At 42.0% G+C, this 12,320-nt stretch overlaps 1 protein-coding gene across 4 annotated transcripts in view; it reads left to right on the top strand.

Annotated features, from left to right (window-relative positions):
* Positions 1-12,320, top strand: part of vps13c (vacuolar protein sorting 13 homolog C) — a 392,379-nt gene that overhangs the window by 65,759 nt on the left and 314,300 nt on the right. For all 4 annotated transcript variants that reach the window (XM_042061414.1, XM_042061415.1, XM_042061412.1 and 1 more), the window contains 3 exons: positions 9,697-9,754; positions 9,862-9,989; positions 10,281-10,387. In XM_042061414.1, coding sequence (XP_041917348.1) covers positions 9,697-9,754; positions 9,862-9,989; positions 10,281-10,387 — 293 coding nt within the window. The remainder of the gene's footprint in view (positions 1-9,696; positions 9,755-9,861; positions 9,990-10,280; positions 10,388-12,320) is intronic.

Here is a 12,320-nt window from a genome sequence, read left to right as displayed (position 1 = left end):
GTAGTCTTAATTGACCCAGATTGTATGCTTAAAGCCTGAGGCTGCAGGTGGCCTGAACACCTGCCATAGGATTCTAATTGCTTAACGGCCATATTATGATGTCACAATCGGCAATGTTAAGTCTATGGGGATTTTTAAAAAGTTTTTCTTTAATAGTTTAAAAAGTATAAAAGTTTCAAAGTTGAAAAGACATAGCAACCCGATCTGTTTGAAGATCTACGTTACAAAGTTTGAATGAAGTTTCTAAGTTAAACTGTTCAAGAGAAATTGCATACGGAAAAAGTGGTAAGCGGAATAATAATAAGTTGCCTAGGAAGAACAGTACAGTGCATTTTCATGCACTGTAATAATAAGAAGTTGTTGCCTAGAAAGAACAGTACAGTGCATTTTCATGCACTGTAATAATAATAATAATAAGAAGAAGAAGACTTCGGATAACAGAACAGTGCATTTTCCTGCACTGTAATTACCAATCATTTGTTTTGCAGCAGTCAGGCAGATTTTTACAGTGTTTATTTTTTACCAAGCGAGAACTTACTTAGGGTTATCAAAATTATTTGAGACTTATATGACACTGAAAAGTGTTGTAGTGCAGTGGCATGGAATCATGGTCAATATAATTTTTATTTAACCGTTCACAACTACAATGCTTCTTAGTAAGAGTTGATAGGTAATAGTGGAAGTTTTTCTTGGTATTTAATTCTTTAGTTTCTCTGTACTTACCTGTAGTCATTTTTCAATAATGTTGTGTAATTTATTGGTAATAGTTTAGGTGTTCCTCAGTATCTCACATGTAGTTTCTCTATACTTACCCTCATGTTACTTGTGGTAATTACCTAATAATATACCAAAACTTACGACATACTTACTAGTTAAAGTGTAACTCCGGCGAAAATTGACCCCAGGGTCTCTTTCTGCATTAAAACACATCAAAGTAGCCGTAGAGACAGTATTTTTCGTTGATCAACCACTACAGAGCTTTCCCCGATATACGCTATTGCCCCAAACAGAGTCCTTTTAGGCAAGTCCCTCCACTCGGCGGCCATATTGCAACACTTTTTGGCCACTCATCGGGCATCCTATTCAGCAGAAATGCGCGTGCGCAAGGCTTCACGACACCAATCTTGCTCCAGCGGCGAATTCACAACACATGATTGGCAAGATGTCTTCACAACACACCATATGATTGGCTCAATGTATTCACATCACACCACATGATTGGCTCAATGTATTCACATGTCGACGTTTTGCCGAGGAAGGGGTGGGATATGTGTAGACAACGTTACAAACTAACCCCATGCATTTCTATGGAGGATTTTTTGAGTGCTGTGTCTCCTCATTAGAAAGTCTCTGCCCCAAATCACAAACAGTGGATTAGCTAAGGGCGGTGAGCTAGATGCTTCCCAAATAGCATTTTTAATTAGTAATATTGTTCAAAACAGCACCAAACTTCATCAGTAGCTTGCTCAGGGTCCCTACCAGTGATGGGCAGTAACGTGTTAGAAGTAAGGCGTTACTGTAATCCAATAACTTTTTTCAAATAACGAGTAAAGTAAGGGATTACAATTGCAAAAACAGTAATTAGATTACTTTTACTTTCCTGCAAGCAGCCTGCGTTACTGCGTTACTAAACTGTGATTTTGCCATAGACAGTAAAATAATTTGGGATTTTGCTGTATGGATTTTGCTTTGTGAGACTAACTCGTGACAATGTCGTATAGCTGCGTGACATAGATGTAAACAACAGACACACGTGTGCAAGACATGGAGTGCAGGAGTATATAGTAATATTTTAATAATATAATTTTACAATTAGGGGTTTGCACGGCGTGTCATCAGATCTGGACGTCGCCATATTGGAGATACTCGCCTCATTAGAAAGCATTAGGCACTTAAGTAAATCCCTAACATCGTCAAGGAAAATGGTTAATTATGTGTTTTAGGTTGTACCAATAGGTCAGACTGAGAAAAACATCTGGTGTAGGTATCAACTTCCAAAAGTTCTTAAAAAACCAGGGAGAAAGGAGAATAATGACAGAAGTTATCAGAGGAAGGGAGGCCCTTGTGGTTGAACTTGGTACTTTGTCTCCCTCACCCAACTCATATGGATCTGTGCTGCCCATAAACCGTAATTTCTCGAAATATCGCACCTTTTCTTGTGGTCCAAGTCCTGCCCTTTATGCCTTTGCATCTTAGACGCATTTTGATGAGCTTTTCTGTTGTTTAGACACGGCTACAATCACGTAAGATATCCAAAGTGCATAATACTCCATTGTACTTCATTCACTGAGTACCGCCAATATGGCCGTGCGTGGTGGGTTACCATGGTTACTGGCCAGAATGTGACGTCCGTGCAAACCCCTAATATTTTATTTATTTATTTATTAATTTATTTATTTATTTGGGGGGCGGGGGCACAAAACAGTTCTGGTTTTTGCACCAAAATAGCCAGCAGCGGCACTGCAAACACACACTTCAAACACATACTCTACTTTGACATTAGAACAGCCTAAATGTGGCATGCAACAGCATTTTCTGTTTTGGTAAATGCATTTCTCCTCTCCGCACTGCAACTGTTAAAAGATGTAAATGTTAATAGAGACTTTGGTTTTAATTATTCTATTGCTGTATTTTATTTACATCTATTCGAATGAAGGAGTATACACACCAAAAAGATTTTTATTTTATGTGCTGGAATATGCAGAGATATAAATTGTTTTTTGCATTTAATTTAATGTTAAATACATTTTTGTTTGATGCAATGCGCATAGTTAAGATTGAAACTAATAAAAACAAGTTTTAAAAAAGCGTATTCAGGTTGTGTATAACTAGTGTGTTTTTGAAAAGTAACTAAGTAAAGTAATTAGTAAAGTAACTACCGTATTTTCTGGACTATAAGTCACACTTTTTTTCATAGTTTGGCTGGCCCTGCGACTTATAGTCAGGTGCGACTTATATATGAAAAAATTATATAATTGAACATGTTTTTAAATGTTAATTCATATTAACTGACATGAACCCTACATGAAACATTACTGTCTAGCCGCGAGAGAGCGCTCTCAAATGCACAAGTTCTGTGCATTTTCAGTCAGAGATTAGTGGTTGCACTATGCCTGAAACACACATGCATACCTGAATCCTCAAATTACGGCCAGGATTCTGTTTGGGCCTCAGATTCGGACAAATAAAGGGCAGTAATAATTTTGTTTCAATTTAACTCATAAAAGAGCTCTTCTTAATATTTTATATTGTTGGTTGGTTTAACATTGTTGCCAATGAAAAGTCACACGTCTCCAACACGTTGCTCTCAAGCTATCAGTTGCATGCCGCCCCCTTCTGAGCTTGCCAGAGGCTGAAGCAGTAACCTACATTTAAACATAATTGTTGCTGCCAGGAATCAGCCAACGAATTTTATAAAAAAGTAAATCATGCATGATTAAAAAATAACTACGGTAAATTTAGGCTGAATAAGGTTTCCATTTCAGCACAACACACGTTCCATGAATAAATGAAAGTGGATGCCTTATCTCGCAATAAGCGGATGGAAATCCCAACACCCTTACATGAAACTTAATAGTGAACCATCAAATACCCCGCAGATTTCAGTGGTCATCAGTCCCGTTATTTAGCAATATAATCAAACAGTAAGCCATGCCCCAAATGAAGGTGCTGTGCTTTGCGCAGCCTAATAAAAAGACCCCAGCGATAATTTGAAGATTTACGATAGTCGGTCTCCTAAACATTCCTCACCCTTTATCTAGAAATGCATGAAAACATTTGAAAACAAAACTCACTGCATGTAGGTTAATATTTGATCGCTGTTTTGCTACTAATTATCTTTCACGTACTGAATATGCACACTAGAAAGTGAAAGAAGGCCTACTGCGCTCGGTGTCTGTATCTGTCTGTTCACGTCCGCAATCGATTATAACGTTCCTCAAATAGAGAACACATCCATGTTCTCTCGCGTTATAGGCTGTCATGCTTCTGTGTTTACAAAATTCCTGACGGTTCCTGATCGCTAAAGGTTTGGGTTCCTTTCCTGTGGATCGCGATTGATGTAGAAGCACCTCCTAGGCTATAATTTGACTTCAGCGATGAGAGAGGAAGAGAGAGAGACACCCACAAAGTGGTCCATGCGCGCGTGTGTGTCTCTGCATCGGGTTCAATTGAAGTCAGAGTTGGTCTGTCCAGTCAATAGTCCCGCATTCAGGCCGCTCCATTATTAGATTAATGTTATCAGAGAGCACTGTAACGTGTGGGAATTTCTTTCATTATGATAGAGTTGTGGGACTTTTATTATTATGCTCAAGACTTAATAACTTATGCGTAATACCCGCAATCCTGCGCTGACATTTAGGCCCTGGTTTTAAATGCGCATCTTTTTTTCTCGCGCTCTCTCAGAGGTGGCCAGTCGAGCAATTGTTCTGCTACCAGTTTGTGCCAATATATCGTCCAAAATGCTTGATTGCATTGCATTCTCCACATTTTTAGCTAAATTTTCATGTACCACATCAGCATTTTTGTTCTGTGAATCTTTTGTAAATTGCTTCACAATTAGCGCGGGCACTCGTCAGCAGCCTTCGGCTTACTATTGACTCCTTCGTCTTCATTAACATTCCCTGTAGAATTCTCAATATTTTTGGCCTCTATGTGTCCAGTTACATCTGTCTGTTCTTGGTCTTGGATTTTGTGAAATAAATTTCTAAGTATCACCTGCTTGCTTGAGCTTTGGTTTGCACGTCCTATTAAAACCGGTCTGTGCAGTCTTTTTAAAACCGTATTTTTCTCTCTCCTAAGCATTTAATCTGCTGCCAGCTTGTGACTCCACATCGCCCAAAATGCTTGATTGCATTGTATTCTCCACATTTTAGCTAAATTTTGGTGTACCACATGGCATTTTCTTTCAGTGAATCTTTTGCTTTACAATTAGGCCTATCCGGCCCTCTTCTTGGCTGCCTTCACTCCTTCTTCGTCTTCATTAACATTAATCTTTTTGGCCTCAATAGTCCAGTTACATAGTCTCTGTTTTTGGATTTTGTGAAATACATTTCTAAATAAATGCGACTTACAGTCCAGTGCAACTTTTTCCTGTTCATGACGCATTTTTTTACTAATGCGACTTATACTCCAGAGCGACTTATAGTCCGGAAAATACGGTAATTACTTTTGAAAATAAGTAATCAGTAAAGTAACTGGATTACTTTCTTGGATAAGTAATCAGTAATCAGTAACTAATTACTTTTTCCAAGTAACTTGACCAACACTGGTCCCTACACACAAAACGAAGCACCAACAACGTAGTTAGCGAACCCGGAGTTTTATTACAGAAGACTGTTAAGAACACTTATCAACTGTCCCCCTACCAGCTCCTCCAACCCCAGCACGAATAATAGATTAACCAAACGTGACAGTACAGCAAATCCTTGTGATACTGGGTTTCAAATGAATTCTAATGACAGGCGAAATGCATGTAGGCTATACTCTGCTAGTCACAGGTTTTAGTAAAGCAAGGTTTAGTCGAATCCCTGTTCCAACTTTACTCTAACTTTGTGAAACTAACTTCACCGTGGTCTCAAAGTCAATGACAAAACAGTTCTACAGAGTTAATTACTTTCACTATTGACTGACAAAGGGTAACCATTGAAAACATAGCCTGAAAAAAGCAACACTTACCCCAATAATATTCGAATGACTGAATAAAAATCCTAAGGACATAGATAGAGATAGATAGATAGATACTTTATTGATCCCCAGGGGAAATTCAAGGTCTCAGCAGCAGCATACATACAACACAAACACATTCTTTAACAGCAGAAAGAGTAATTAAAGTATATAATATAAAAACACAACTAAGCAGTAAGGACAGTAGAAGATAAAGAATATGCTAAATATACTAAAATACAAATTATACAAACACTTAATACAATATATAAAAATATACTAAAATACAAATTACAAAAATACAAATTATACTAACACTTAATCTAAATCAATTCTAAAAACAGTATCCACATAGTAGTGATTAATAAATCAGAGGCGCTTGCAATGACTGAGGCAGGGACTGAGCCTGTGATTAGTGATTCTCTGTGCATAGTAAGGTATGGTAAGGTGCTCTGTGTGAATGAGTGTCATGGTGGTAGTGCAATGGTGATAGTGGCCATGGTGATAGTGCAAATGAGTAAGTCAACAGTGCAACAATACAGAAATAAAGTAAAGTAAAGTCTATATATCTATATATTTAACTATTTAAGAAAATGTATAAGTGTGGCCACAGTTCGGCTGTGGCATGGAGGGGGGGGGGGGGGGGGGGGGGGGGGTTATGCATATGTGCTAATATAGGGGGGGGGGGGGTTATGCATATGTGCTGATGTGCTAATATAGCACGCAAACAGTAAGGCATAAAGACAGTGGTACAAGTGGCTAGTGGACAGACAGTACCAAACATGGAGGGGGTGAAGAGGCAGACAGACTATGCAGAGAAGTCTATCTCTCCTCTTCCCTTAAGTGAGGCATTGAACAGTTCAATGGCCCTGGGGACAAATGACTTCTCAGTCTGTCAGTTGTGCAAGGCAGTGAGCAAAGTCTCCAGCTGATCAGGCTCTTCTGCTTAACAATAGTGCTGTGGAGTGGGTGACACTCATTGTCCAAGATGTTGATCAGTTTGTTCAGGGTCCTTTTGTCAGATAGTGAAGTGATGCACTCCAGTTCAGCTCCAACTACAGAGCCAGCTTTCCTTACCAGCCTGTCAATTCGCCCCACATCCTTCTTCCTTGTGCTTCCTCCCCAGCATACTACTGCATAGAAGAGGACGCTGGCAACAACAGACTGGTAGAACATCCTGAGGAGCTTACTGCACACATTGAAGGACCGCAGCCTCCTCAGGAAGTACAGCCTGCTCTGCCCTTTCTTGTAGAGTGCGTCAGTGTTGGCTGACCAGTCCAGTTTATTGTCCAGGTGGAGACCCAGATACTTGTAGGTGCTAACCACCTCCACATTGACCCCATCAATGTGGACTGGTAGCAGAGTGGGCTTAGACCTGCGGAAATCCACCACCATCTCCTTGGTCTTTGAAGTGTTAAGTTGAAGATGATTGAGTTTGCACCATTGCACAAAGTCCTCCACCAGGCTCCTGTACTCCTCCTCCTGCCCGTTCCTGATACACCCCACAATTGCAGTATCATCAGAAAACTTCTGCATGTGGCATGACTCGGTGTTGTAGCAGAAGTCAGATGTGTACAGGGTGAACAGGACTGAAGAGAGCACAGTTCCCTGTGGCGCTCCGGTGCTGCAGATCACAGTGTCAGAGAGACAGTTCTTCAGTCTGTGTGTCCTGTGTAGAAGATAAGTGATGGCATCGTCCACGCCCACTTTCTCCTGGTATGCAAACTGTAGCGGGTCTAGTGCATGGCGTACCTGGGGTCTGAGCATATCTAAGACCAGTCGCTCCATTGTCTTCATCACATGTGATGTAAGAGCGACGGTTCTGTAGTCATTAAGCTCACTAGGGTGTGGCTTCTTAGGGACAGGGGTGAGACATGATGTCTTCCACAGTGTTGGAACTTGTCCAAGGCGTAGGCTCAAATTGAAGATGTGCTTCAGTGGCTCCCCCAGTTCAGCAGCACAGGCCTTGAGTAGCCTTGGACACAGTCTGTCAGGCCCAGCTGCTTTATTGCTGCGCAATTTCTTAAGTTGGACTGTCACTTGATCTTTTGTAATGGTGAGGGGTGTAAGGGGAGGGGAGGGGGAGGGGTGCATCTGGGATCTGTGTGTCTGATGGCTGTTGACTGAGGTCGTTGTCACCTCATTGTTCATGATCGCCATGTGGGGGAGGGGTGCAAAATCCAGTGATGGTGGGGGTACGATAGCCTGTGATGATGGAGGTGAGTGTTGCGCTGGTATTGAGGGGGTGTGAGGGTGGGGGCTGGGGGATGGTGGACAGACCACCGCCATTGGAGCTGGAGCAGGGCAGTCAAACCTGTTATAGAAGTGGTTCAACTGGTTCGCCCTGTCCAGGTCCCCCTCCACAGAGCTGCTGTTCTTCTTCAGGCCAGTGATAACCTTCATGCAGTCCCATGTCTCCTTCAAGTTGTTTTCCTGCAGTTTCTGTTCCACCTTCTTTCTGTAATCCTCCTTAGCTTCCTTCAGCTTGAATTTGAGTTCCCCTTGCACGCGCCTCAGCTCTGCCATGTCCCCCTCTCTGAACGCCATCTTTTTCCTGTTGAGAAGGGTCTTGACATTGCTGGTTATCCAAGGCTTGTTGTTGGGAAAGCAGCGTACAGTTCTGGTGGGAACAACAATGTCCATGCAGAAGTTCAGGTAGTCAGTTGTGCACTGTGTGACCTCCTCCAAGTCCTCTCCATTCTGTAACACACTCCAGTCAGTACACTCGAAGCAGTCTCTCAGAGCCTCATCCACTTCGGGTGTCCACTTCCTGAAGGTGCGTGTGGGAACTGGTAGCCTCTGTACTTTGGGCTTGTACATTGGCTGGAGATGAATGAGGTTGTGGTCTGACTTTTCCAGTGGGGGGAGGGGGTTTGCACTGTATGCATCCCTCACGTTTGCATACATGAGGTCTATTGTCCTGTTTTTCCTTGTAGGGCAGTCAACATACTGGTAAAAATTTGTGAGTGTGGAATCCAGTGTTATGTGATTGAAGTCGCCAGAGATCACAAAAAAGGCGTCAGTGTGTTGGGTTTGAAGCCTAGCAATTGTGGAGTGGATGACGTCACACGCTGTATCCGGAAGAGCTCGAGGTGGAATGTAAACACAGACAGCAATTGCATGCGAGAACTCCCTCGGCATGTAGTACGGACGGAGACTAACTGCTAATAACTCCACATCCTTACAGCATACAGTCTCCTTCACTGTAACATGTCCGGGATTGCACCATCTATTGTTAATGTACAGCACCAGTCCGCCTCCCTTCTTTTTGCCAGAAAGTTTACAGTCTCTGTCCAAACGAGCTACACTGAAGCCAGGCAGCTCAACGTTAGAAGTGGGGATATGGCTTGTTAGCCACGTCTCCGTAAAGCATAACAAACTACATTCCCTGTACAACTTCTGGTTTCTTACCAGGGCATCCAGTTCGTCAGTCTTATTAGCCAGTGAGTTCACGTTTCCCACGTTTCCCATCACAATCGATGGAACTGAGGGCTTGTATCTCCACTTCTTCTCCCGACGCCTTCTCCCGACATTTATCCTGCAGAGGAGTTGCTGCTTACATCTCGTGACCATGTATCTTCCGCTGTGCTTTGTACTTTTCGCTTTAGACCAGTTTTTTCTTAAAAGTATCGCTACTAATAAAATTAGGTATTGTGACAGGGTATCATAATTCTTTTGTATTATTGGTGCACCGTGCAAGACTATTTCAAGGACTGCAAATAATATGAAGACATGATTAGAACAGAAATATTTTGCAAGCCTTGGTTTTGGGACCCATTCATGATAGACAAGGTTTGAGCAAAATCTGAGATGGTGCTGCAACAACCTTATCTAATTTGACACGGAATGACTCAATTGAGACACAGAACGTACTTTTATGTAATCTGTGTACATCCATATACCTGTATTTGGATATTTAGTGAATATCACATGATATTAAATACTTCTATTCATTCATTTGTATTTTTGTGCATTATTTTAATTGCCCCCCCCCCCCCCCCCCCCCCCCCAATGACTGTTTTATATTTGTAGGATATGCTAAAAGCTGGGATCAGCACCAAGGACCAGGGACTGAAAGAATTTCAGTACAGTACGTTGGAAGTGATAATAATGATCAGTTGATACATTGGATACTACATGCCTTGTTTGAGGTTGTTTTTGTAATGACATGAACTATCTTTAATTTATCTGTTGCAGTATTTAAACCTATATTTGCCACAGCAAAAATCTGTATCAACCCAAATGCAGAGATGGAGCTGAAGACACCAAGAGTTACCCTGCATCTAGAGGTTGACAAAATTGCTCTTGAGATGACCAAATCTCAGGTACACCCTGCTGCTCATCCACAAAATCTCATGCACTTCCACATAGACAGATGCAACGTATATGTATACAAACAGAACATTTAAACATGCACAATGTGCATAACTGAACACTGTAACACATTTCTCCTCCTGAACATTGTTCCTGTCACATTTATACTAAAATGAGATCACCTGCAATCTCATTAAGCCTGTACAATTCAGTAGCTTTCATTTGGGCTCACATTCAGCTCAAAATGTTAATTTGTGCGACAATGTTCATAAGTGTGGGTCTGTGTGTGTGGATATGAACAGTACCTGACCATGGTGGAACTGCTTGAGACCTTTGACTACATGGCGAAGAATGCTCCTTATAGAAAGTTTCGGCCAGATGTTCCGGTCCATACAAATGCCAGGCAGTGGTAAGTTTGTGTGTGCGTGCGTGTGTTGGTGTTTATGTGTGTTTGTGCGTGTGTGTGTGTGTGTGTGTGTGTGTGTGTGTGTGTGTGCGTGCATGTGAATCTGTGCGTGCATGCTTGTTGGTGTGCATGTGTGTGTTCGCATGCATGCATGCATGCATGCATGCATGTCTACTGTGTGTCTACAGTATGTGTGTGCATGTGTGTGCGTGTGTTTTTATGTGTGTGCTTGTGTGTATGTTGCACTGAACCTGCTCTCATTTCCCTACACTTAAGTTGTGTGGTCTCTCACTTTTACTCATTGACCTGAAGCAGCTTGCCCTCACAGACACCTCACCTGACTCTTTCTTGTCAGAAACTGAGAAACAAAAACATTAACGTTATCAGTGAGTGTAGCGACATTACGTTAGCTTACGCGAGTATAACAACATAGCTTTAACACATAATTTTTATGACTGCCATCCTGTTTATATCAAAGCTCACATACATTTCAGTGCCAATAGGTGTTATATTGTAAACGTTAACGTTATGCTATGTAACGCTACTCTCGCAGAACATCAGAATTGACGTAAAAGGTTAACGGTAACGTTGTACACTTACAGTGGGTATCAGTTAAGAATCACGCACGAATCGCGCACCATATTCTCGGCAGAAATGGCACAAAGTTGACCCAAACAACCACCAGGTGGCACTTGGGAGTTCTGCCATGACGCATCCAGTTTCCAAGTCAGTCCAAGTCAGTGGAACAATCAGAGACAGTTGAGCCATTACCAAACATGTATGATAATACAATAGCGTGAGTTTATATATCTTATACCCTATTTGTCACGGTTACTTATAGATTTGATAGTGTAACAATAGCGCATGAGACACTTGGAGGATGGACACCAGAGACGGATGCGTTAAGTCAAAGACGTACCCTATTTTTCGCTATAATCAATGAAACTGGCGCAGCGAAGATTCTGAAAAAAATGCCTTTTCAGTAGAACAAGCAGAGACAGTTGAGCCATTTATCACTTCATTCACATGGAGTTGACAGACTAATAAGAATGCACAGGACTGTGAAGAGGGCGAGCAGGGTTCGAGCCGTGGGGGCAGCCATGGCCTACTGTTTAACGTTTCGGACTTGTGACCGGAGGGTTGCCGGTTCGAACCCCGACCAGTAGGCACGGCTGAAGTGCCCTTGAGCAAACCCCTCACTGCTCCCCGAGCGCTGCTGTTGTTACAGGCAGCTCACTGCGCTGGGATTAGGGTGTGCTTCAACTCACTGTGTGTTCACTGTGTGCTGAGTGTGTTTCACTAATTCACGGATTGGGATAAATGCAGAGTTGGCGTCTGATCCATATGAAGTCCCACTGTTGTTGAAGGCTGATGTCTCTTCTGTTTTAATGAAATGCGGAATTGATTTGACTGAGTCTAACTGTTTCCAACGGTGTAAGTCAAAGACCGAAAACTAAGTCTTATAATGACCTAATGGTATAGTCTGTTTTCCATTTAGGATGCACGGGTGAGGGATAAGGCTTTCATGGTGGACCACGCACTTTTTCTTGCGTCAGGAACTCTGCACATAGGCTTAGTACATAGTCCATAGCCCATAGCCCAGCTCCAGCGAAGACGGCTCTGGTCATCCCATCTTACCCCCCTCCCCCCACTTCCTCTAGCCTACCATTCAGGCTATGAAGACCTGCAAGTTAAAAGTTAAAAGCTGAACTGCTGTGAAAGAAGGGGACAGGACTCGCCTGTAGTCTGGCAATTTAGGCTACAGAAGGCTATAGCTAGGCCTACTTAAGTAAAGGATCTATAGAAAGCCTATAATATAACAGAAAATAATAATAGAAAATGCTGCTTGGCATGCTGGTCCTTTACTCTCGTTCACTAGCTCACATTTAAACCGTTATATTTCTCTATTATATTATAGGCTATCTCTATTGTAGTA

This window comes from Alosa sapidissima, chromosome 14 (genome assembly GCF_018492685.1).
Source record: "Alosa sapidissima isolate fAloSap1 chromosome 14, fAloSap1.pri, whole genome shotgun sequence".
NCBI classification, from domain to species: domain Eukaryota; kingdom Metazoa; phylum Chordata; class Actinopteri; order Clupeiformes; family Clupeidae; genus Alosa; species Alosa sapidissima.
Note: the sequence above shows the minus strand (reverse complement) of the source record. Positions and strands in the feature narration are given on the sequence as shown.